The sequence below is a fragment of the Mauremys reevesii genome, linkage group 1 (genome assembly GCF_016161935.1).
Source record: "Mauremys reevesii isolate NIE-2019 linkage group 1, ASM1616193v1, whole genome shotgun sequence".
Classification (NCBI taxonomy): domain Eukaryota; kingdom Metazoa; phylum Chordata; order Testudines; family Geoemydidae; genus Mauremys; species Mauremys reevesii.
The window spans coordinates 229,971,515-229,997,566 of NC_052623.1; the positions used below are offsets into that span (position 1 = coordinate 229,971,515).

Sequence of the window (26,052 nt, forward strand, 5' to 3'; positions counted from 1 at the left end):
TATAACTATGCTTTCTGTACAACACCTCTCTGGAGGCACAGCCCAGAATCTAGCCCTAGGGATCCGCACACAGAGCAGCTTCATGCCTCCAGGAGTTGGGTTCCTGTGAAAGTCTGGAATCCACTTCCCACTGGAGCAAAGGAGAGAGTGAGAAGAAGAAACTAGAGACAAAGACACTGCACATAAATCTGAGCAGGAACCTCTAGGTGGCAGGAGAGTCTAGAGAGAGCAAGCACAAGAGAATCAGAGGAGTATCTTACTCCCCTTTACTGCACCAGCTGCTGGTTTTATTCTGCAGGAGATGATGGCTATGTGAGGAAGGGCAAGGAGTGGTTCTCCATGAGACTCACATAGTAGGAAAGGTTTGCCATTGGGGAGAAAGTACTGGGGGTATGGATTACAGCTGGGGAGGGCAGAAAATGCAAAAGACAAGTGCCCAGTTATTGGGGATCTGCCCCAGATCCTCAAAGGTATTTAAGTGCCTAAGTCCCATTGATTTCAATGGTATCTAAATACCTTTGAAGACATGGTCCAATGTGCCTGGATTGAGAAGCAGTAAAGAAAGTTGTCCTACATAGGAAGCTCTGCATTCAGGGCAGCTTCCTGCCTCATTAAATTTCCCCATTTTCCTCCAGGAGTTGGGTTCCTCCAAAGAACTGAAGTGCTCTTTACAACTCCACTTCCCTTGAGATCTCAGAGCTTCTTCAGCTAATGGGAAACCAGTTCCTAAGAACACAAACAACATTGTCTTCTCAATGGATTTACAGAATGAGAGGAGGTCTCCAGAGCACCTAGCCAGTGAAGATGGGGCCCAGTTCCATATCCATCAGGCAGATGGGATCAGAATCTGTGACCACTTCCTCCTAGGAAACTGTCCTGAAGGAGCTGGCTGCCCACTCCACCACACTCGCTATCCCTACCACTGGCAGTTAAGGCGGAGTGACAACAAAGTCTGGCAGAGTTTGAGTGACTCAGCTCAGCGGCACCTGGAAAATCTTTACTGCAATGTTAACAAAAGTCATGCTCATTTTTTGGACAAGTAAGTGACGGAAAAATTCCAGCCCCAGCATTTCCCAGCAGGAGGTGCTGTAAAGAACAGCACAAGAGAACTAGCTGCAGTGAGATCACGTTGACACAGGTCCTAGCCTTGTACAGTAGGAGACAAGGAAGGGGATGGGGCAGATGTTCTAGCTGTTCTAGCACAAATTGAGTCTTCCCTTACTGGAGGAACTCTAGGCAATGGTGAAGGAGCTTCGGCTGTGGTGAGCTCCTAGCTATGCTTCAATGCTAGCCACTCTCAGCTGGTGGTGCTGAACAGACCGGTAGCACTGGCTGTGAGGAGTGCATAGTTTCTCCAGTCCCAGTCTCTCCCAGTGGAGGGAATTATAGGGGATGGTGGAGGAGTACTGCCTTAGGGAGATCACTCACTCTCTCAGCGGTATACATGCTTGTAACTGTTTATTTATTTATTTTTCCTCATAGCAATAATTCTTCTGGGAAACTTGCCCTGACTTCCTTGGAAGTGATAACCTCTGAGACCTATGACAAAGCGAGGCGTCTTTCCAACACCTGTGATCCACAGCAGAACCCCCATTTCCCCACACAATGGGCAGTGTTTTGGAAAAATGGTGATAAATGGATAAAATACAAGGAGGTGAGGGAAAGAGAATGAGGCCTCACAGTATGATGTACTGGCTAGTGTCTTTCATGCAAGCTGTCTCCTCAAATAATGCTTCACTGCGATAAATGCAATTACATAGGATCGGTGAGGGGGGTAACTGCAGAAAGGCTCATCCAGCCACCAGGAGCTGCAGAAGAGAAAGCTGTTGTGTTGACTCAAGTGAGACTGAAGAGGCCAAGAGTTCATGGCATACACATAGAGAAGTTAGATAAAAGCATAAATACTCTTGCTGGAAGGTTGCAATCAAACACTACTTTATTTCATAGAATTCAGAATGATAGCAAAAAAGAACCCAAAACAGAGAGACACAAAGCTGTCCTTCTACAGACTGACTGCTGTTAGACGCAGATTACATGCACCCCTACAAAGCCCCATAGCCAGGGGCTGGGCAGACATTGCCTTCAGTTCCCCATCTCTCCTTTGGTAGATCAAAGGGCTGCCCAAGCAGATCCTGCCTCTTCAGTGGGGGGTGGGAGGATGGGCAGGAAAGCCAAGACCCAGGCGGCCAATTGAGCTACTGCACTTCCTTCTCCTTCCCTTTACCCTTCAGCAGCTGTAACAAAGGGTGCTGCTCCCATGTGTCCCACGTACACCTGGACTAGCACATAAATGGTGTGAAGGAGGGCTGTTCCCAGCCCCTGCTAGCCCCTACCTGCTCATCAATCTCTGGGAGTGCCTGCTTGCCTGCTCCCTCTCTTCTTGCTGAGTATCAGGGGGAGGAGACATTAGTGCTGGTCCTGACCTTATTAATGCAGGATATTCAGGGTGAGGAGTGCTTGATGCTGTCCTGCCCTACCTCCTGCTGTTGTTTCGGAGGAAGGAGCAAGGGGCTGGTACAGGCACCTCCTTCTCCAGAGCTGCTGAGGAGCTTCTCACTGTGGCCTCTTCCTGAGGAATTCCTAAGGGGGCTCCGTCTCAGAACCCAAGGACTGGGTTTATGTTAGCTAGTAGAGGAGAGCTTCCAGAAGCCTCTAAATCTTCCCTCCCCCAATTACTTTTAAATCATATTTATATTGGGTATTTCTAACCATGGCCTCACTGTTTTCAAAGCAAGAGTCAGGGGTACAGCAACCCTCTCGCTGTAGAGAGGGTGACTGGAAGAGCCGACGGCAGATAGGAGAGAGCAGTGGGCTGAGAACTAAGGCTGGTGGGATTCCGGGCATGAGGGGCCATGGCACAAAGGGGTAGCTGTCGTCAGTGAGAGAGCAAGAGCACAGCTCCATGGACATGACAGGAGGGAACCAGAGATGTCTGCATAGCTATGAACACTGTTCAGGAGAATACAGCTCTACAGTGTTAAATGTTGCTCTGACAATATGGCTGATGAACGCATAGACAGCAGAAATTAGGGTGTTTTGGAGGGTGGTTTTTTTTGCTGCCTAGAGAGGAGTTGCTCTTCTGCTCTGGCCAGAGGGAAACCCAGATAAAAATAGACAAAGATGTTCTTGAGTAAGGCCATGTCTACATAGAGAGCTTACAGCGGCACAGCTGTACCATTGCAACTGTGCTGCTGTAAGATCTCCCGTGTAGCTGCTCTATGCCAACAGGAGAGAGCTCTCCCGTCGACATAATTAAATCATCCCCAATGAGTGGGGGGTAGCTATGTTGGTGGGAGAAACTCTTTCGCCAACATAGCGCTGTGCACACTATGCCAGCGAAACTTATGTCGCTCAGGGGGATGCTTTTACATACCCCTGAGCAACATAAGTTTTGCCGACATAAGTGGTAGTGTAGGCATGGCTGAAAAGATGGTTGGAGAGATGAGTGCTGATTTTTTCAGCAGTTTGCTAAGAAAGGGAAGGTTAGAGACAGGGCAGAGATTGGAGCGTGAGGGCCAAGAGAGTGTTGTGTAAGTCTTGGTCTATGCCTAAAACGTAGGTTGACCTAGTTACATCACCCAGGAGGTGTTAAAAATACACCCCCCCGAGACACTTAGTGAAGCCAACCTGAGCCCTGGTGTAGACACCGATAGTTGACAGAACAATTCTGCTGTCAAGGGGGTGGATTTACTACAGTGACAGAAAATGCCTTCTTTGCTATAACAAGTGTCTACACTGCAGTGGGGTTGCTGCAGCACCGCAGATGTGCCACTGTAGCACTTGTATTGCAGACATACCCTAAGAAGGGGATGGATGAAGACAGATTTGAAAGTGTTGGGGAATGTAGCAAAAGCAAAGGAATGATGATAATAGGAGAGAGCCATGACTAAAGGAGAAGCAAGTGGGTGAAGAGAGACTGAGCATCTGTATGCAGACTTACTGCCCTCAAACTCCCAGAAACTATGGGGTGGCATTTCTTCAATGAAATGCTAGAGTGCTATTGAGGGAGCACTGTGGAGGCATACCTGATTTTTCCCTTATCCAGTTTATCCTAACATCATATCCCCACCTCTTATTCTCTCTGAGCTCAGCCCATCTTCAGTGATCTCCTCTCTGCCTTTGAGGAGGACAAGGAATTGCACAACTTCGAGCTCCGGGGCAAGCAGTACAGCGTGGATTTGAAGAGGTTTGTGCAACATAGCATGGAACGGGGATACGTTCGCCACATCCAGCGCCGGCCTTCCTACCGATCACTCCTCAGTATGATGCCATACCTGCAGTACGTGACTCTACTGGCAACAATGCTCCTACAGGCATTTCAACAGCCTGTAGGAAAATAAATGTTCCCCTCTCGTTATCTCCTTAGGATGATCCCAAGTAAAGCCAGTATACCCTCCTGTCCTACTCATGACATCCCTGGGGAAGATCCCACGGATGGTTACTATGGTCCATACCCTGCTGCTTGGATTCCACAGCCAACTGTTGATCAGGCTTTCCTGCAAACGGAGGTGATGCCATCAGAAGCTGCATACCACTCTACTTGTGTTCTCTTCCACCAGTCTCTTCCAGAGGATGAGGTCCTGGTGCTGGCAATTTACAGGATCCGGAACGAAGATCTCTGGCAAAGATATACCAAGTAAAAAGAGAAGTGGATGTAGTTAGAGACAACAGCCTTGGAGTGTGAATTGCAGTGCTTGTGCCCAGGGTTAAGCATCCCACCATCCTCAGAGGTTGGGAATATGAATGTGGAGCTATAGGGTGTGGCTCCTACACACAGAGGCAGGGACTGTGAATGCCAATGCTATCAAAGGACAGGAGTGTGAATCCCAGCGCTAGCGCCACAGAACCCATTGTGTTCGAGTGTCCCAGCTTCCTATCTACTTATGTGGTCCCCATCACCACAGTATTTGAGCACATCACTATTTTTAATGTATTTATCCTCACAACATCCCTGTGAGGCAGTCAAGTGCTATTATTCATATTTTATAGATGAGGAACTGAGGCCCTGATCCACAAAGATATTTAGTTTCTTAGCTTCCACTGATTACAGTGGAAGATAGGGGCCTAATTACCTTTATGGATCTTGGCCTAAATGATTTCTCCAACATCATACAGGAAGTATGTGGCAGAGCAAATCCACAGTCTGAGACTAGCACCCTAAGCACTGGACCATCTTTCTTTCTGTGTGAATAGGAATACTGTTATCAGTCCTCTAGTCTTTGGTTCCCGCTACATGCAGAGACTGAGAGCAAAAATCTTACTACTATTGCTTTGAACTGTGGGTCCCAGCGCACAAAAGCAAACATATTTGTTCATTAATAGGCACTTCCTTGTGCATTAATTGGTTGCTTCATCTACACCAGAGTGTGCTTCTCTCTGCACTGGGTGAATCCTAGTGCCCTGCTGTAGATACACATTGTGCATATTGATTTGATGAGTGAACAGTTGTGCATTACTGGATGGTGTACTCATCTGAGTGCGTATTGTTGCATGTCTCCATCCATGATGACGTAATTAGTGTGTTAAGGCATGGATTTTGTGGGTAGATGTTTATTTGAGTGCTTTGAGTTCTCAGCTGGAGAGCAAGAGACTGAATCCTAGTTCCCTGGAATTCAAGATTCTGCTACTTATCTTTTGCATAAGTAAGAGTTGAGGGATGGGTGGGAGGGATTACTCTTCCTGGTCTCCCTGTGGACCTTCAGCATCACCCCCTCAGGGCAGAGACTCTAACCTTCTTCTATTTCTTCTTTGCTCCCAATTCAGCCGGAAAAAATTCATGACTTGGGGAAGAACAAAGCTTGAGAAACAACACCTGGAGAAGCACCTCTTCTTTGGAACCTCAGCCAGAAATGTGGAGCCCATTTGCAAGACAAACTTCAGCCAGTTCCTCCCAGAACAGCACAGCCCTATTTTTGGCCAGGGCATTTATTTCTCATTGAGAGCAGATTATTCAAACCGATACTCCCGTGCAAAGAAAGGTGGGATGCGCTACATGTTCCTGGCCAAGGTTTTGGTGGGCAAGACTGTGGCTGGGAGAGCACATTACCGCCGGCCTCCAGAACAGGGGCCTGGTGGGCAACTCTATGACTCTTGTGTCAATAGTGTGACCAAGCCCCAGGTGTACGTGGCCTTTGACAACTTCCAGTGCTACCCCTACTTTCTTATCCACTACAAGCTCCTCTCTGACCCTGTGGTGCTGTACAGTTGATGGCACAAGGAGGAGGGGCTTTTCTGCTCCCTCTGAATCATCAGAGTTGGTTTCAGTCCTTCCCATTCCTTTGACCTATGCTCCTTGTAAAGGACTTTACAAACTGTTCCTGGGCATACAGAGAGTGCTGGCTGCAAGTACATGTAGGCTGGGATTTTCAAAGGTGCCTAAGGGAATTAGGAACCCAACTCCCATTGAATTAGAATGGGAATTTGGCACCTGAGTCCCACTCAAATTCAATGGGAGTTGGATACCTAACTCTTAGAGTGGGATTTTCAGAGGAGCCTTAATCCTTTCAGTATAGGAAAAACATACCCTACTAATTTCCACAGCATTCCTCCACTACCTTTTTGAATTCTCACTGATGATCCCCTCTATTCTTTCCCACAATCCACATTTACCCTCCTCTGACTTTACCCTGGTCACCTTCAATTCATTTCACCATCCATCTAAATAAGAATGGCTGTGTAAGATGTCCCTTCTGGATTCCACTAAAAAACAAACAAACAGCTTTTTGTACATTGGCCAGAAGGAGGCACTGTTGCATGAAATGAAGCCATTCTTTCCCATCCTGATCTCTGGAGGGTCTTGTGGACCATGATGTGTTCCTCAAATACATTAAAAATGCCACCCTTCTATTTATATGAAATATCAACACCTTCCTCTCTCTAAAAACACTCCTCCGCATGTGAGTTATCTGTCAATAATGACTGTTATTCAGTGAAGCCAGCTCTTAGTAATGGCTACATTTTCTTGTATTAAACACTTGTTTAAATTACTACTACTATAGTGGCTTTATTTGTTGGTAAGGAGTTTTCTTGCATTATTAAAACTAGAGAAGTGTTAATAGTTAATTTACAAAATGTGTGTGTGTCAAATTAACTTCTGTATCTGATGTGGGGAGTCCACAGATTTGGGCTTGTCAGGGTTTCTAGTGGGTCAGGACTTGCTCCTGGCAAAAAAGTGTCTCACACCATCTTCCCCCTTGCTGCTGGAAAACCTCCATGGTTCTCTTGCACTGGCCCCTCCTACCTGATCCATAAAACCTCTAGAAAGCAGCTGGTTTCAAGCACCTCTTCCAGCAATTTGTGGTGCTAAGCACCTACACTGTTTTAGCAAGAAGCTGGGGGAGGTAGGAACTGTTCATTTTTTTGTGGGTTCACCTGTTTGCCACCTCATTGAAATAGCCTCCCTCTAGAGTTTATTCATTCAATCAGGGCCTGATTCTGATACCCTTTACTCATGGTATGAACCTTATTCTATCACTTCAGTGGGATTAATTAGGGATTAAGGCAAGTAATGACCATTGTGATCACCTTGTCTGATCTCCTGCATAATACAGGCCATAGGAATTCCCTGAACTAATTCCTTCTTCAGCTCCAATAGCTGTGATTGAACTAAAGCATATATCTTAGAAAAAACACCCAATCTTGATTTTAAAATGGTCAGTGATGGAGAATCTGCCACAACTCTTGGTTACTTGTTCCAATGGATAATTACCCTTAGCAGGGCCAGCTTTAGGAAGTGCGGGGCCCAATTCGAACAGTTTCAATGGGGCCCTGGCAGGGATGACTAAAAAAAAAAAAATGTAAAAAAACACGTGGGGCTTGTAGTCACCGGGCAGTGCTCCAAGTCTTCGGTGGCACTTTGGCGGAGGGTCCTTCACTCGCTCCGAAGTGCTGCCGAAGACCCGGAGCGCCGCCAGGTGAGTAAAAATTTAAAAGGTGCCTCTAGCCAGGGAAGGGATTCTCACTGGGTGCGGGGCCCTCTTAGGCATGGGGCCTGATTCAGGGGACTTGGTGGAATAGGCCTAAAGCCGGCCCTGCCCCTTAGCATTAAAAAATTGCACCTTATTTCGAGTCTGAATTTATCTAGCTTCAACTTCCAGCCTTTGGATCTTGCCATACAGTTGTCTGAGGAACTGAAAAGCCTTTTTTTTTATCAAATGTCTGTTCCCCATGTAGGTACTCACAGACTGTGATCAAATCACCCCTCACCTTTTTGTTTGTTTGTTTTGATAAATTAAATAGATTGAACTCCTTGGGCTTGATTCCCAAAGAAATGTAGGCTCAGCATTGCCACACCTAACTGTTAGGCACCTAGAAAATCATTGCAATTCACAAAGCCTGATTAAGTGCCTTGGCTCCCTGTACAATGAATGGGGAGAGAAAGTCACCTCAGAATGGGCTTCACAAAAGCCAGCATGCTAGGTAGTTCCTTGCCTAAAATAGTTGGTGGGAGCTGCCAAGGTGAGGGATGTGTGCTCAGCCCCACCCTTTTCTCTGAGAGGTGTACCTAAACCCTGGCTGTAGGGAATGCCTCCCTCTGCTTGGGATTCTCAGCTGCAAACTCTCTCTTAGTGTTAAGCACCTACACTGGTTTAGCAAGAAGCTGGGGGAGGAGAAGTATCTCTCATAACTTACCCTAGTGGTTAGAGTACTCACCTGGATGTGGGAGAGCCCTGGTTCAAGAGCCTCCTCCTGAGGGAGAGAAGGGATTTGCTATCTGAGAGGTATGAGATATTCTTATGTGAGGCTTCTTCAATGTCATCTGCTGAAGCTGTTCCACTTTGGAGTAAATAATGAAAGAATCAGTGGGCCAAAGAGATTGATGCTGTAGCCCACTGGTTAGCACACTCACCTGGGAAGTGGCAGAGCCATGCTCCAGTCCTTCTGTTCCACTGACTTAAAAAAAAAAAAGTATCCAAATACTATTGTGCGTGCTTCACAGAGAATTTCTCTCACATGCATCCCATCTCTGGTTGCAGTGTAGAAGCCACAGTGCAGGTGGATGGAGTGTATGCATGAGGTGGTTGGGTGGCTCCAAAGGCAGGAGTACTGGGATGGTTTTAGTATGGATAATATTTCCCAGTTGCTGTTTTAGAAAAGTTTTCTAAGTAAAACAAGTCTTTTTAAAATGAGAAATTGACTCCAGGACAGGTTTTCTGCATTGTCTTTAGGAACGTAAAGGTGTGCTAATCAAGGACACTCCCCAGCCGTAAAGCAGGAGGAGGAGGAGCTGTGAAGCAAAGCACAGTTGTTGTGTTGTGGGTGCCAGGAATACAACACATACAGGTGTGTACTATACATGGAAAGAAGCCAGCATCATGCACTACTAAGAGGGCAGCCCCAAGTACAACATAAACAAAACTATCATGATGAATATTAATGTTAACAGTAAACTTTGGAGGGAAGAGGGGGTTAAACAAAAACAAAGGTAAAGATTTTGACTTTTCATCCTAATTTGTGACACACACAAATGTCAGAATTTCTTGGGGAATGAAAATTCCATTTGAAGACCAGCTCTAGTTTCTAGCCCTCACGGTTGCAAAGAAAAGTTGGTAAATATGACCCAAGTGCACTGTAAAGGCTCAGAAACCAGATGGCAAATAAAAAGAACACACATGTATTTATTTTAAGATCTCATGATTTTTAAGCCAGACTCATCACTTTTGGGGCAGGAGTAATTATTTTTGAACACTTAGGGTTGCCAAGACTGGGAAGGGGTAAATGTGATGCCCAAGCATGATGGTAAGGGATCTGAATTCAGTACAGCAGAAACTTTAGGTAGAGTTAGTTCCTTCTTATTCATATATTTCCCCTACCTGCTGATACAGTAGCTGCTGGTTGGTGTCACAAGGACTAAGGCAGACCACTTTCTAAGTAGCCATAGTTCTGTGGATGAAACACCCTGGTTCGGTGACTCCAGGGGAAAAGTCTCATTCTTTCTATTTTGCTAGCTGTGGCACACAATTTTGCAACATACAGGAGACTTGTGACTGAGGAACTACAAGAAACTGGGGGAGGGATAGCTCAGTGGTTTGAGCATTGGCCTCCTAAACCCAGAGTTATGTGCTCAATCCTTGAGGGGACCAGTTGGGGATTGGTCCTGCTTTGAGCAGAGGGTTGGACTAGATGACCTCCTAAGGTCCTTTCTAACCCTGATATTCTATGAAACTTGCTAGCCAGTACAGGATTGTATAAAAGGGAACCAGTCTCATCTCAGGCTATATTCCTCCCATGTTTCAAGTGGCCTCCTGCCTCCATTTCTCACAGCACTATCACACAGGCTTAACTATCTCTGACTACAGAGCAACTGAGATCTCCCTATGTCTCCCTTTCCCACCACAAGGCCTCAGCATAGTTGGCATTGTGTACACCAATATCCCCCCAGCACAGATATATTTATAATAAAAAGATTATTATTTGAATTAGGGCAGGGATTCTCAAACTTCATTGCAACACCCCCCCTTCTGACAACAAAAATTACTACATGGCCCCAGTAGGTGGGAACCAAAGCCTGAGCCTGCCCAAGCTCCACCACCCTGGGCAGGGGGCCCAAAGTCAAATCCCAGTGGCTTCAGCCCAAGGCAGGGGGCCTGTAACCTGAGCCCTGCTGCCCAGGGCTGAAGTCTTCAGGCTTCTGCTTCAGTCAGTGGGGCTCAGGCTTTGGCTCCAGCAAGTCTAAGCCAGCCCTGGTGACCCCATTAAAATGGGGTCCCAACCCACAGTTTTAGAACAGCTGAATTAGGGTAATGCCTATAAACCCCAAACAAGGATCAGGGCTCTACTAGGCTATATGCTGTACAGAGAGATACCAAACACAAGAGCCCCTGTGCCGGAGAGCTTACAGAATGAGGGTCAGACAGGCCACATAACGTGGACAAAACAGACAAAGGGTGTTGGGGAAAGCAGGAGGATGAGATAACAGAATGAAAAGGTTAGCAGAGAAACTGAAGTCTCTTCAAGTGTCTAAGGTGGATCATCCTCTCTCCCCTACAGACATCTTGGTAAAGCTTCCCTACTCCTCTCTTTCTCCAGAAGGAGGCAGTAGCACTACCTTCTGTTGCTCCCACATGAAGACTACCAGCTCTTTACACGTATGCCTATAGGAAGTATCCACACACTCTACCCTAACAAACAGGGCCCTTGCTGCAGTCACTCTTTTGGCTTGCAGCAGTGGGAGGAGCCATTCCCACCCTGACCCTGTCAGCCAATCACTGCCCTCAGCACCTTCTCCAATGAAAGGCTCACAGGGGGGCATAGAGAGGAGCCCAGGGGAAGAAGAAGGAGGGAAAGTTGGAGCATGAGCTACAGTCTAAGTGCCAGCCCCTCCGGGCCTCATCAAGTGAGCCTGGCCTGAATGTAGGGTACTCTGGTTGGATGGGGAAACTCAGGAACTGGGGTGTGTGGGGAGGGGTAATTATGTCCTGGAGGAAACTGAAGAAAGGGAGAGGAACTAGCAGTGCAATGGGGAGAATTTGATGGAGTGGGAGGGGGCACTAAGGCCAGAGAGTAGGTTAATACAGTGTTGGATGGGTTTCCCTGTTGCCAACACTAAGAGTTTGTTGGCACTAGGAAAGTGGTTGAGATTGAGCCATGGAGTGTTAACTAACCCTGACCTTTTCTCTAGGATAGTGAGTCTCAAACTGTGGGTTAGGACCCCAAAGTGGGTCACAGCTCCATTTTCATGTGGTCATCAAGTCTGGCTTAGCCTTGCTGGGGCCAAAGCTGAACCCTACCACCTGGGGCCAAAACTGAAGCCCAAGGGCTTCAACCCTGGGAATCAGGGTCAGGTTACAGGCCCCCTGCCTGGGACTGAAGCCCTTGGGCTTCAGCTTTGGTCCACCCTTCCCGGGGTGGTGGGGCTTGGGCTTTTGTGCCCCCCTGGAGGGGGGCTTGGCTCAGGTGGGATCAGGCTTCAGTCCCTCCTCCTGGGGGTTGTGTAGTAAGTTTTTGTTGTCAGAAGGTGCTCGCAGTGCAATGAAGTTTGAGAACCTCTGCCTTAGGATAAACTCTCTTCTCCTGCTCTTACCTGTAAGATCACCAAACTGAGGCTCTTTCCACCAAACTCAGGGCTCCCTGGCTAATTGCTCACCAGTGTGGGATTGACAAATTCTCCCCCATTGTCTTAACATAACCTGTAATCACTGCTTGGGTGCATTGCATCTGTTTTCTTTCCCACTAAATAAGGTTTCAAACTCCAGATCCCCTCTCTTCTTCTAGATGGAGCTGGAGGAAGAGCCTATGGCCTCTGGGCTCCAGGGCTCCAGAAAAAGTAAGACCCAAGGAGACTCCTGCACAGGTGAGGAGTAATTGATAGCAGTTAAGTCACCCATAATAAGTGAACTTAAAAAGCTGGGATATCAGCAAAGGTGTTGTGAGCTCTAAAGTCTGTCTTCTCTCATCTGTTTGCAGTCTGCCATGCCAGAACCTGTGTTAGGCACTGAGTTGGAGTCATGTGCTCTCTGTGATGCTGAGTGCTCCTTTTTGCCCTGGGGTTCTTCCACTTTTTAAAAACAGGAAAACAAAATCCACCTGAAATGAGTGAAAACAAAAGCCAGAATTTCTTTCTCTTTTGGCTTTATCGTCCTCTCTGCCTCCCCAAGTGGGAGGACACCAGAAGTTAGGGCATCTGAGCAGGTGAATTCGGACTCTCACATCTGAAGTATCATTTACCCCTTAAAAGCATTTTGCGGGGCTGTGAAGGTTACGTGGGTCCTGCTGAACTGTCAGGGTTGCGAAGGCGGTTGGTCGCTGCAGACACACACAATCTCTGCAAATCACTGCAGCTGTTTTTGGGGGAAGCTTCCTTACTCCTATAACAATGAGTGAAATTGCTCCTTCCTCCCAATGGAGGGGAAAATGCCAAAGGGATGTTGTGGTGTTTTTAGCTCCCTACATGTGTAACTCCAACCTTGGGAATGAGCTAGCTCATTCCCGTAATGCATTGAATGGCAGTAACTGAATCAGTTTGCCTGTTAGTCTCGCCCAGGAAAGCTTTCTCTTAAACATACATCTTTGTAAATCAGAAGGAAGCCCAGGTTCCTGGTGTGAGGGAGAGGAAACCTCAATTTTAAAGCAGGCAGACTGCAGGGAGGTGCTCTCATTCTCTATTAAATGGGCAGAGGTGGACGGCATGTGGGCTGAGAGAAGAGGAATAAGTGGCTAAGATGAAATAGCTGGGAGGGGTCACTTGTTTGAGCCATTCCTTTCTCTTCCTGCTTTGCAACAGGATTTATGTGGGCAAAGTGTTTGGCTTAATGTGCCCTGTTCTGAGGGGTGGAAATTCTCAAGAGAGGGAAGAGAGTCTCATCTGTTCATCCTTATCTTCCCTCACTCCTCTTTCTCCCATTCCTCCATCACCTATTTCCTTCTGTCCTCTCATCCCCTCTTTTCACTTCCTCCTTCCCTTTGGGAAAGGGTTTGGTGGGATTTGATTTTTGGAATTAAGGCCTCATGAACAGTCACTAATTAGAGAGAGATGCTTTGCAAGTACCAGTCCAAGGCTTTCTTTCTCCCGAGGGCAGGGAATAAACCATGTCAGAACTCCCATTTTTATTTCAGCAAGCGATAGCACTGTGAGTGAAAACGAGGAGGAGAAACCTAATCAGGAAGATCTTGAGCAGGATGAGTTATCGCGACCAGCTGAAACCCAGAGTCCTGGCTGGGGGAAAGCCAGGCCAGAAAGGCAGCAGAGAAAGAAACGCACTAAATCTGCTCATCAAGCAAGAGGATCTAAGAAACTAAAAGTCACCCTTAATCAACAGAAACCCTCCAGGGAAGAGAGTCCCTATATATGTACAGAATGTGGAAAAAGCTTCAAGGGGAGCTCGACCTTCTTGAACCATCTGAAAATCCACACAGGAGAAAAGCCCTTTGAATGTCCTAAGTGTGGGAAAAGCTTCAGCAGGAAGGCAAACCTTGTAGTACATGAGAGAATCCATACAGGAGAGAGACCCTATAAATGTAAAGAATGTGAGAAAAGCTTTGGCCGGAGCTCAAATCTAATTGCACACCGTAAAACCCACATGAAAAAGAAATCCTATGCTTGTGCTGCATGTAGCAAAAGCTTCACTTGCAGCTCAGCCCTTGTCCAGCATCAGAAAAGCCACACAGAAGAGAAACCTTACAAATGTACTGAATGCAGGAAGAGCTTCCGCCTGAGCTCAAACTTCCTTAAACATCAGAAAGTCCATGTGAGAGAGACATCCAGTGAATGTGCAACAGGTAACTTGATTGCTTAGGTTAAATAAAGGGAGGACACAGTCTGTATTGGCTTTATTCCCAATGCACAGGAAGACTAGTACACAGTCCTGTGGCCTCCATCAGATTCTAAACACTTGGCCTGGCCTACCACACTTTGGGTTTTGTGTATATCTATGAAATGTCCAACAGAGACCCACCTAAGTAAATGCATCCATAATGTCAATACTGACACTTTTGTATGATGCTCCAGGAATTACATTACAGACTTCACTATTGATTTCACATGAAAGATGCTCAGATACTATGATGATGCATGGCAGTATAAAGCCCTAAGATAGCTAGCTATGAAACATGGATAACTCGCATGCACCTAATGACTTATTAAAGGTAAGTCTCTCTTTTTTGCCATCCTCTTTAATCCTATAAACCAGCATAACAAGAGTCCTTACATATTGACTCTTTGTTAAGAAGAAAAAATCTCTTCTGAGATGCTGGAAGAATGAAAGAGCCATTTTCCTCTCTCTTCTTTAAAAAGGATCCATTGCTCACTAGGCAATAAAACAGATAGACTTAAACCTATCTACGTGATTACTAAAGAAACTGACTGGCTATTTAATAGAAGTATCTTCTAATATACATGGTACAGAACTGTACTCAGTTCTTCTGGGAGTACTTGAGTGTAATATATTAAAGTTAAGGGGTTAGTTAAGAGTCTCATGTACACATTTCATAATCTTGTATATTCTTATTAAATTAGCCTAGAAAATATGGGGTAGGAAACTGGATTTGTTCCTTTTTCCTTGTATGTGTATCATACAAGAAAAAAATGTATACATATATAAAAATGTATAGTGTATAAAATATATATATAAAATGACTTACATTGGCTTTTTTTTTTTTAAATTAGAAATTCAAGGGTTGTCTGCCATGGAAGTCTCTATGGATGACTGGGAACAAGTAGTTTTATGACCTTAGTGAAGTGAAACCTGATTGAGGCCCTGATTCAGCAGAGCAGTTAATCACAGCCTAATTGAGAGGGGAAGTGATTTTTATTCCAGTTGTCACCTCTAACAAAAACACTTGAGAGAGAAGCTCTGTCTAAGCATTTAACCTCCCTTAAACTAAGCATGTGAAACTCCTAATCCATAGATAATAGAATTACCTAGCCAGCTCTCCCAACATAAACAGTGAAGATTAAAAACTTCATATTCCTGAAATTTGTAATGATGAAAAAAATTAAAGCTTTTTATACAAAATAAGCCCTCCTCTCCAAAAAGGCACAACCTCACTTCCCCTTTATATCTTGTCATTAAAAAGAAATAGTTTCCCCCTCATTAGATAACAAAGGAACATAGCATCAGTTTAATACTGATTTTACTTAAGAAGAAATTAATCCCATTTATTATGGAGTAGTAATACTTATTCCATAGTTGTATAAAAGACACTCAGTTGCAACAAGGGGGCCCATGTTATAGGACATCAAAAGAAGTCACATTGCTCTCAGAATTCATAGATTCAGTCTGGTACTGAGTTAAATTTTTGCCTGTCAGATTTGAAGTGAATCAGCTTTGAGTTAACCAGCCTTTTGTAGAGTGCAGTAGGGAAAGCGCTGCAAGTGCACTGGTGTGGCCACATTAGCAGCTCTTGCAATGGCCACAGAGAGCAGTGCATTGTGGTAGCTATCCCAGCATGTAAGTGGCTGCAATGTGCTTTTCAAATGAAGGGGGTGGAAGGGAGTGTGGTGTGTGTATGTGGGAGGGGGGAAGAGAATGGGTTTTGGGGGGCTGACAGTATGTCAGCATGCTGTCTTGTAAGTTCAGACAGCAACAGACCCTCTCTCCCTCCCCCCCCCCCCCGCCTCTCTGGAGGCTGATCAAAGTGCAGTAATGCAACACCTCATTCACACTGATGCCCGGGCGTTTCAGCCAATACGTACCAAGTGTTAATCTTCTCACTGAGGTGGAGTACCAGGAGCGCTGTAGCCCTGGAGTCGGAGTGCTCTGAGTCTTGCCAGTGTGGACAGGTAGTGAGCTAAGGCGCCCGGGGCTGCTTTAATGCGCTTTAACTCGCAAGTGTAGCCAAGCCCTTAGTAGGAATGTAATTGTAGATGGTTAGCTTTGATGAGCTTAACATAGGTTATCAAATGATACTGGGGACTGTGTGTGTGTGTGTGTGTTTTTAAAAAGGGCCTGACATTCAGCTGGCTTGCACTATGGGTAGTCACCTTCACTTTTGTAAAATGAGTGAAATATGCTTCCCTCCAGTTTGGAGCCAGGCACTGGAGAACTAGTGGCAAGAGCTTGTCCTTGTGGATATAGATGATCCTGTATTTACAGTTCTGCCTAATGATGCTTAACACATAATTCATGCTAAATATAAATGTGTGACTTAACATTTTAAGTGCAAAAAGAATGTAGAATAGTAACATTTTCATTCCTCTTCTATAGTATGTCATGAGGAACAACAAAGTGGTGGCACAGAGCAAGTAGCTATGGACCAGTCAAGACTTATACTTGAAGAGTGTAAGTATAAAAAGGGTTTCTAAAGTACCATGCATAACACTTTTTTTAAATTGTAGAAATTAATACTCTTCTCTTCACACAGTGAGGAGAATGAGGGACAACATGGATATGCTTCTTCTGAATCAGCAAAGTCAGCTACAGGTCCTTCAAGAGATTCAGAAACAGCTGAATGTCCTCCTCCCAGGCAATGATCTCATTAATTCAAATGTGTACAGCTTGGGACTTCTGTTGGGGCAGCAGGCAGCCGCTATGGCCTCTTTGCCTTTTCCCCTTCTTCTTAACCCCAGTAACCTTCTCCCAGAAAACGCCCGGCCTTTTTCCTCTCAGGTTTCATCCCAGTCATCTACTTCTGAAATTCTCGCTACCACACAACCTCCAATCTCTCAACTTCCTGCTGCTCCAACAACTGCCTGATCCAGCCTCCTTGTACTGTAAACATGGCAAACAAAATGTTTATATATGTACCTGTCATTCTGATTTACCCTGTCTGAGGCAAATATGGCTTTTATATTGTCGAGTTACAGTTGAGAGGCCTTTCAAGGGCTATAGCACTGACCCTGCTCTTCATCTCTGAGGCATCCTTTACGATGCAGTCAGTGAACATAGGGGATCAAATCAATCACACATTTGCTTACTGTAGTAACTGGTTTAATACCAAGGATGGATTTGTCCCAGGCAGCCTCTATTAATAAAGAGGTGCATCTCCATGAAGAACATAAGTAGAGCATCCTTATCTGAGGTGCTCTTAGCTAATGTGTCCCCAACTGTATGAGGTGTATTTAAGTGGCCCTTGTCTGAGATGTCTTTAAAATGCACCTTGTTGATGCACTCTGGTAAAGCTAAATGTTGGTGCTGTTTCTTACTCCAAGACTTCTCCATGAGAAAAGACTTATAAACTTGCATTGATTTTAATATAGCACTCTGGTTTGTGTTTTTAAAATACTACCATGGTTACAGTTAATCTATTCTTTAAATATCCCACATTTTCCATACAGGAAAATGTGGTGCTTGTTAGTGTTTAAGTAGGTATTTAAATCTCTTTGATCTAGTTAATTAGGGTCTAGATGGTGGCATTTAATCCCAGCCTATGAGTCTGTCTCACAAGGCAAAGAGGCACAGATTTGCAGGGAGAGCAGGCTCAGTCCCACCTTTAAGGTAAATAAATTTAAGCCACTTTGACATGAGAGCGCATAATATGGGTTTGCATCAGCTTAACTAAACCTTGTGTGTAAACAAGGCCTTAGACAACATTCCATTGACATAAGCTTTTACTAACAGTCCATCTTTCATGAGTTGAGCATGTCCCACTGTAAGTGTGTAAAGCTGAATTTTATGGCTCTATACATGTGCCTTTGGTTGCAGTTTGCATAGTGATTCTGACACTCTTGCTTTTAAAATTTTTTTTTAATAATGGTTCTCACTTCAGTGTTTTTAAATTTCTTCAAAAGTAGGGAATTAAAATATTGCATTTTCTTAGAGTAGATAATTCTAAATCTGTGCAGTGCTTTTTCTGTCTCTTTTGTGGCCAACAAGGGAGATAAAGATCTAGTGCACTTGTGAATCAATTGCTTTATTGGGGTTTGGGTAGGCCACTTAAGGATCATGCTGCGTGAAAAGGAGAGTCTGTTTTCACTAGCAAGGGCCTCCTACTTCATGGCTGCTTAATTCACTCCTTGCCCTCCTGTTGAGGCAGAGTTGGGCTCAAATATCTTTCGTTCATTGTTTAAAAAGAAAATATGGTTCTGATAATCAGTTCTGAGATGGTTAGATGAGGGAAGCAGGGAGCCAACGGAAGTTATATGAAGCCTCCTGTGCAAGGACATATTCCTAGTGGCCAAATGCACCAGCTTTTTGGCCCCTACTTACCAGCAAGGTAAAGAGGCTGTATTGGAACTGATAATCAGGCCCTCTGCTTCTAGCCCTCAGAGTTGTGAAAAAACTAAACTTGAGTGAAGACTGATGCCTTCTCAAGTCTGCAGGCAGCTTGAAATGATAGCTCAGAGGTGGGGACTGTATTTTTAACTATCTCCCTGCTTCTGATTTTAACAGGAGTATCCAGCTCCTGTGCTTATCCTTTAATTCTGATCCACCCCCAATACCTCTCCCCCCACCCCTTGTCAAAAGTCCCCTATTTAGTTGCCAAAAATCTCCAGCTTCCACCTCTTCCAACAATTTACATGATAGGTAGGAAAATGCTGCAGTGCATCCAAAGCTGAAAGTGTTGAGACAATCAATTTTATTTAAAAAATAAAAGTAAAACATTGACCAAATTTCTGTACCTACTTCAATAAACACCTCCACTTTTGTAATTCCAAATGAAATGACTACAGAATTTCTAGATGTCCTAGAATCCAAGGACATTGCCATAGAAAAATATTTCCAGCTTGTGTCAACCTGCACAGGGTCTTGTCTAGTACCTATTCTAATAAAAACAAAAGGGGGGACTTCTGAGAGGCAATCCAGGACCTAGATTAGAATAAGTGCAAAGATGTCAGACCAGAATGGGTCTATGGGAGGGTCAGACTCTCACTTTATTTAATGACTAGCAAGGAAACAGCTATTGCAATGAGACACTGATCGCTAAGATTCTTCAGAAGAATAAAGTGGCATCCCTCCATGTTCTTCAGGGGTTTCTCTCCATCAGGGGTGTAGCAAGGAGCAGTGGACTAGGTTTGTCACTGCATTGATGCTTTCTATTCATCCTGTTCACAAGCTATACCTTATATCAGTGATATGCAGACAGAGTCTTGAGAGCCACAAGTAGCTCTTTAATGTGTCTCCTGCAGCTCTTTGCAGCATATGATATTAAATCAGTTTTTTAATTACTATCCAATCAGGATGCTTTTACTATGTTATTAACCAATTGTAGAATACTTGCTCAGTCATTTTGCTGTAAGACTATTATATACACTAAATGAAGCAATGAATCCACACTATTGTGGATCTTCTGGATAATTGTTGATCACTAATTTGGCTCCTAAACCACTGAGGTTTGAGTATTGCCTCATACATACACAAGTAGGATCAAATCAATGGTGCAGCGCTCCACCGTCAGTTGGGTCCTCCATGACTTCGGCCTCAGCTTGGTCATCCTTGGCCAGGGCCTGACCCCCCATCGAGGTTCTTCATGGCCATGGATTGGGTTAGGAGCTGGTAGTCTAGTCCCAATGCTTGGGCCTCCATGTCTGGGGTCTCAGCATGGGTATGGGCCTCTGTTTCCACAGCCTAGGCCTCAGGGGAGTTCTTGGTGTCCTGGTACTCCATTCTCAGGGTCTGGACTTCAGCCAAGTTCTCAGTGTCCGGTGTCTGAACACAGGCCTGGGCCTCAGCTGAGTTCTCTATATCCAGTGTCTGAACATGGGCCCAGGCCTCTTGTCTGGGCCTCATGGGAGTTCTCCTTGTGTGGGCACTGGGCCTGGTACGTCAATCCCAGGGTCTCGACCTTTACTGCATTCTTCATATCCAGGATCCTTGTTTTTACAAGAGGCTTTTTTTATGATTGATGCTTCCCCCAGGCAGCGTATAGATGGAGTGTCTCCTCGTGTGGCAGTTTCTATTGTGCTTTGTCAGACTGGACTGGGTGCTGAAGCTTCTCCCACGTTGGGGGCAGGGGTAGGGTCTCTCCCCCATGTGAGTCCTGTGGTGTATGGGGAGATGTGATTTGTGAGGGAAGCTCTTCCTGCATTCCAGACAGAGGTAGGGTCTCTCCCCCATGTGGGTTCACTGGTGGATATGGAAATTGTAGAGCCAACTGAAGCTCTTCTTACACTCAGGACAGAGAAAGGGCCTCTCTCCTGTATACATTTTCTGGTATCTAGTCAGGTGCGTGAGTTGACAAACTTTTTCCACACTCAGGACAGCGGTAAGGTTTTGCGCTAGTGTGGGTTCTCTGGTCTCTTATAAGATGTGATGGGTAACTGAAGCTTTTATAGCAGGCAGGACATGAATAGAGGTTCTCCTTTCTGCGGACTCTCCCATGGGCTGTGAGCTCCTGCTTTGGCCTGAAGCTTTTCCCACAAGCTTTGTACTTCCAGGATATCCTTCACAGGTGGTTGCTGTTCTCATGGCTTTTCAGGTCCCTTTGCCCCTTGAGGTTTTCCTTACATGCATAAGTAGTACATAGTCTCTTGCTTTTCTCAGGTCTCCCCTGCACAAGGAGATTGGGAACCTTCGCAAAAGAAAGTGAAAGGGGATGTTAGGTCTCTCGCTCACCCTCCATTGGCTTTCTTTTCTGACACTGTAACCTGTGTTGCCTCCTGCAGACTGCTCTCTGCTGAGTTCCTCAGTAATAGAATGCCAAGCACCAGATCTTCAGGACCCTCTACGAGATGCTTCTCAATTCTGCTCAGGATCCCATCACCTGCTGGATTAAAAGGGAATCCAGACATTAGTCTAGTGCAGTCCCACATCACTCCTCAAAGCAGAGTTTGCCCCTGGCACCTAGGAACTTGATCTGACTTGATATGCTGAGCTCAGCAGATTAGATATGTGAACTACAGATGTGGTGAGTGAACAGTGGGTAAGCATGGGGAAAAAGTGAATGGGAAAAGCATAGGCAGGGGAAGGTTTAAAAGGGGCAGAGGCAAAAGGAAACAAGAGGAAAGACTACAGGATGGAGTGAAGGGATGTGTGTGTGAGAGAGGACAAGAACAGATTAAGACAGGGAGGGAATATGTGGGGAGTTTGATATAGAAAAGTGGAAAGACTAAGAAGAATAAAACAAAATTAAGCACAATAAAAGAGTGGTTTTAAATTAGAACAAAAAGAAAATACTGAGAGGAACATACAAGAAGTGTTCTGAAATGCAGCAACATTGTATATTTACCTATACAAGTTGTAAACAGTTCCTTGGGGACCATCTCTCAACCCTCTAGTGATGTGGGGGCCACAGAGCAAGAATTTTGACCCAGATCTGTCTGAGTGTGAAAAGCTTCCGCCGCAGAGTTTGCTGGGAAGCCAACATATATTCCGATCATGATATTGCACCTCAAGGGCAAGGAGAGCAGTCTGTCAGACTCACTATTCCTGGCCAATGCCAGGCTGGAGGGGGTGAGGGTTCTGCGTGTGCCTGGGTTTCCAGGGGGGAAGGGAATAGAGACAAACTGTTCAAGTGGCTTACCTGGTGTGATTTTCACAATACTCTCGGGATATGAAATGCCATCCCAGGGCTAAAGGAATGTCCCAAGAGTATGGCTCCAGCACCCTCTCCAGCTGCATGGTTTATGAAGTAGCTAATTCTAGGAGCCACATGTACTGCCTCTGGATATGCACACCAAATGCTGAAGTGAAAGGCTTGGAGAGAACGCTTCCTCTCTGTAGGGACAGTACAGCAAGGGGGGCCTGCTTTGGAAAATCCAGCCTCGGGGATTCTGCTAAAATCAGCTCTATCCCTTATTACTATAGTATGCCCAACCCCACACCTTCTAAAATAATGAGTCATCCCCAAGGAGTCAGGTTTTTTTTTAAATGTCATGATTTTTAAGCCAAAGTAATACTGCATTGTTTTTTGTTTGCTAAACAAACATCAAACAATGAATTACACCTCTGACTGTGGAGGGGAACTCTGCTTATCCTGACCTAACCCCTGGGGAAGCTGCCATTCTATCCCTCTCTATATCACTATCCAGTCTCCCTCTCCACATCTTTCCCTGCCCTACCCAATCCACTCTGCTTGTCACATTCTCCCTCCATGTTCTCCCAGGTATTCAGCTATATTTCCTTCCTTTCACCTCAGTCTCCTACCCCTCAAACCTTCATTCTCCACGTTTTCCTGCACGTCACCCCCAAGTCACCCTCCTTAGTCCTGTACAGTGTTCAAACCCTAGAATGCCAGGGGAGTGGAAAGGGGAACCATCGTCACTGAGGGCAGCCTGGCTTCAGTTCCCACTAAACCATGAGAGACAATGTCCATCTTTACTAAGGCTAGCCTCACTTCCATATCCAAAGGCTGTAGGAAAGTGGCAGCTACCTTAAGGCAAGGCAGCTTTCAATTTATAACATGGGAAAAGGGGATGGCCACTGCCAGAAATCAGTAAGGTTTGCTTGGAAGCCATGATTAACATCTGCCACAAGAACAGGCCCAAGTCTCATAGCAGTACTGCACAAAAAACAGAGTCAGCAACAGCAGCCCGCTCCTGCTGATCAGAAAAATAAAGACCAAAAAACCAAATCATGCTTCTTTTGTATTGTTCCCCAGCCTGAGATGTGCACTCTCATGCTCTACCCCCATGAGACTCTTTGTTGTAGGTTGTCTCTAGAGCACAGGCCCCATAACACAGCCATTTACCCTTAATTCTTCCATCCTACAATGATATCTCATTCATGATGAAAGTAACAGTTGCTATGACAGCAAATAGAACTCATGATGGCTTTGTTCAAACCACAGCCTTTTAATTCACTCATTGATAGTTTCTGAGATAGCTTCATTTATTTCTCACCTGCACTGCCTTCTCTTGATATTACCCTTTCTTTGGCATTTTGACAATCTGGGATACAAGGCTCTTCCTTGTGTTCCATCTGAGAGTTCACATCAGGTTTTGGAGTCTCAAATCCTGCTCATGGGAAAACAGTCCAAGCAATACCACAATTTGTTATGTATTTGTTGAGCATTTATTACAAATACATTATCATAGATGTGAACCCAACCTGTTCTTTCATGGAGGCAGGGATTACAGAATCCCAACAGATGAGATTATGTCCACAGAAACCATTGGGGAAGTAAAATTTTTAGCTGGAGTTATTTTGTTTCCCTTTTGGAGACTCAAGGATATCCACATATGGGGGACTAGGTAAGTCGTGAGCAGTGCAAATGTTAATACACTTACCCATTTCTCAAAGTCAAGCACCTTCAGAGCTGGCGTTAGTCCCAGGGAGGGTGGACAGGGCAATTCTATGATTGTACTACACAACTAAACCACAAGGATGAGGCTGAGGTGTGACTACAGATCACCTCCTCTGAATAAAAGGGCAATTCAGAAAAATAGTGGTTGCATGGCAGTGACTGTATCTCTCACAAAGTTTCTGGGGACTACAAGGACCGAGCCCTTAGAAATCCAAGAGAAGAACCTTGAACCACAGTTTAACAAATTCTTGGGAGACCACACAGCTTTTAAGTAATGAGGGAAAATTAATTTTTACCCAGAGAGAAGTCTTCAAATTCTTCTGCATGACATCCCTGTAGAGCTCCCTCTGCCTTTTGTCCAGACGACCCCAGTCCTTCTTGGCGAAATACACAGCCACGTCGTCGAATGTCACTGGAATCTGAAACAGGTATTCTCTGTTCAATATATATGCACCTTCAGCGACAATCCTGCTGCTCAGTCACAGGCTGTACAGGCACAAGGGTTTGTTCTGTGTGATGAAGTGGAAGAAGAGAAGAAAAGAAAAGAGGAGAGGGAGTGTGTGCATGGGGGATAAAAAGGGAGGCAGGACGGGTTAGGGAAAAATGTGTTGGGGAAAAAAGAATGAAGGAGACAGAAGTGGGGGGAAGGTCAGGTTGAAGAATAAGGAGAGAGATGGAGATTTAGAAAAATTCAGATGCAAAGAAGTCACCACATTCAGAGTCACTTGAAATAAAATGAAATGCTGGGGACAGTCTATTTCTCTCTCTACCTTCTCCCTTGGTAGTTATTCTTCCTTCTCTTTGCTTTGGTAGTATTATATTTTCTCTGCTCTCAGGTCAGCTCTTCATGGGCTCAAGCTTGGACCATCTCAGAGCTACATCCAGAATCAAGACCATTTTCAAAGTACCACCAGCATATTCCTCTTCAACCCACTATCACATTCCCTGACAGAAGATTAGGCTTCCCCTCCCCATGCCTATCATCTGATAGCACTCTGCCAGGGACTCAAGAACTGAAGGCTCAAGAAAGTGAATAAGCTGGCAATAGTCTCTCATAGTCAGGACTCTTTCTAGACACGAGTATTCAACCAATACAAAATAAAATTAGTGTGTTCACCTCAGATGGTAATGGAATTGTTTAGAGTACAAAAATACTTTATTTTACACGTTCACTAAATCTCTCCCTCACTCTCTCCATCACCTCACCTCTCTCCTGTTCCCTCATCTGAATTAACATTCAGTGGTCCTTACCTTTTACCCACATTTCCCAATCTCCTGATGAATTAGCTGGAAATCCTCTACAAGGGCAACAACCTCATTACGTATTTCTGGATGAAATCTCTGGGCCCATGTCTGGATTCCCTCAGGCAAGATGGTCAGGAATTGCTCAAGAACCAGCAGCTCGATGATCTGCTCCTTTGTATGGAGATCCAGCTGCAGCCAGAAATGGGAAGGTTCACAGAGTCAGCTGTAAACCTCTTGAGGTCCTTCTGCTTAGATAGCAGAACTGTCTAAAGTGTCTGCAGTGCTTCTCCATGCTGATGCTGTACTGTTGCAGGGTGGCTTCCCTCTCATTACTGAAGTCAACTGTCCCAGACAGGGATAGAGTGGGTGCATTTTCTGCTTGCTCTGTTTCCGCTGCTGGTCGATGGCTGAATATGGCTTGCTCCTCCATCTTTACTTCAGATTGCACCACTCAGTTTGTCAGTGTCTATAACTGAAGGCACACAGATGCAGTTACTCACTGCTGCATGTCTGGTCTGTCTTTGTGAGGTTACTCCAGCTTGGGCCTATGCTCTAGTTGTCTCAGTTCTGCATCTCACTTGTATGCTTGGTGAAAAACATTCATCCTTAGCATCCCATAGTTAGGATCAGCTCCATTAACCATTTTCTGCTGCGCATACCTTTTGTGATGGTTTGATGATATATGTAGGCTTGCATATCACACTCTGGAGATGAACTATTTAAACAAATCTAGATGGCTTTATTGGTCCAAGTAAAATTCACTCGCAAAAGGTGCTTCCTGCAGGCTTCAGGGAGGAAAGAAACAAAACTGAGAAAAGGAATGATAAATTCAGAATCAGACCAGGTTCTCTCACCCACCCAACTCCAGGGAACAGCAGAGAAGAAAGAGCTAATCTGCCTCCAGTGATGGATTTCAGTTTCTTACTTTCACAGACTGCAAGAAGTTCAGCTCCATCAGTCTCTCTTCTGGATCTCTCAAGACAGCACTGAAGTGATAAAAAGCCAAAGGCCTATACCCTTCATTTAAATTGCTAGAACTTCATTTCACTCACACCAGTGAAAATCAAGAGCAACTCTACCACACTCAATGGAGTCACATCTGCATAAAACAGATACAAGAGGAGAATCATGCGCATAGTGTATACTCACAACTCTCTTTAAATTTCTAAGGGGTCTGTCCAGGGCTGTCCCTATCCATTTTGGTGCCTTACACAGCCCCCCTGCAGGGTGTGTGTGTGGGGCCCCAGG

General features: G+C 45.2%; 3 protein-coding genes across 11 annotated transcripts in view; 2 read left to right on the forward strand and 1 right to left on the reverse strand.

Moving 5' to 3' along the window:
- Positions 1 to 6,992, forward strand: part of LOC120405980 (protein mono-ADP-ribosyltransferase TIPARP-like) — a 31,088-nt gene extending 24,096 nt beyond the window's left edge. For all 7 annotated transcript variants that reach the window (XM_039540080.1, XM_039540052.1, XM_039540070.1 and 4 more), the window contains 5 exons: positions 636 to 1,039; positions 1,483 to 1,654; positions 4,092 to 4,279; positions 4,367 to 4,636; positions 5,764 to 6,992. In XM_039540080.1, coding sequence (XP_039396014.1) covers positions 756 to 1,039; positions 1,483 to 1,654; positions 4,092 to 4,279; positions 4,367 to 4,636; positions 5,764 to 6,208 — 1,359 coding nt within the window. In that variant the 5' untranslated portion in view covers positions 636 to 755 and the 3' untranslated portion in view covers positions 6,209 to 6,992. The remainder of the gene's footprint in view (positions 1 to 635; positions 1,040 to 1,482; positions 1,655 to 4,091; positions 4,280 to 4,366; positions 4,637 to 5,763) is intronic.
- Positions 6,993 to 9,180: 2,188 nt separating this feature from the next.
- On the forward strand, positions 9,181 to 17,510 carry LOC120406000 (zinc finger protein 572-like). Of its 3 annotated transcripts, none has more exons than XM_039540121.1 (5): positions 9,181 to 9,282; positions 12,214 to 12,292; positions 13,555 to 14,217; positions 16,644 to 16,718; positions 16,801 to 17,510. In XM_039540121.1, the coding sequence occupies exons 2-5, from the start codon at positions 12,214 to 12,216 to the stop codon at positions 17,130 to 17,132; spliced, it is 1,149 nt and encodes a 382-aa protein (XP_039396055.1). In that variant the 5' UTR covers positions 9,181 to 9,282; the 3' UTR covers positions 17,133 to 17,510. The 3 variants fall into 3 exon arrangements, with proteins under 3 accessions (XP_039396055.1, XP_039396041.1, XP_039396049.1); XM_039540107.1 differs by lacking the exon at positions 9,181 to 9,282 and adding an exon at positions 11,206 to 11,335; XM_039540115.1 differs by lacking the exon at positions 9,181 to 9,282 and adding an exon at positions 11,225 to 11,352.
- A 1,716-nt stretch (positions 17,511 to 19,226) lies between these two features.
- Positions 19,227 to 25,020, reverse strand: LOC120372769 (zinc finger protein 215-like; the record flags this gene model as incomplete). Its single annotated transcript, XM_039490128.1, has 3 exons — positions 19,227 to 20,886; positions 23,856 to 23,978; positions 24,817 to 25,020. Coding segments are annotated over 3 exons (453 nt in total), but the record flags the coding sequence as incomplete, so codon positions are not given.
- Between the last annotated feature and the right edge of the window lie 1,032 nt (positions 25,021 to 26,052).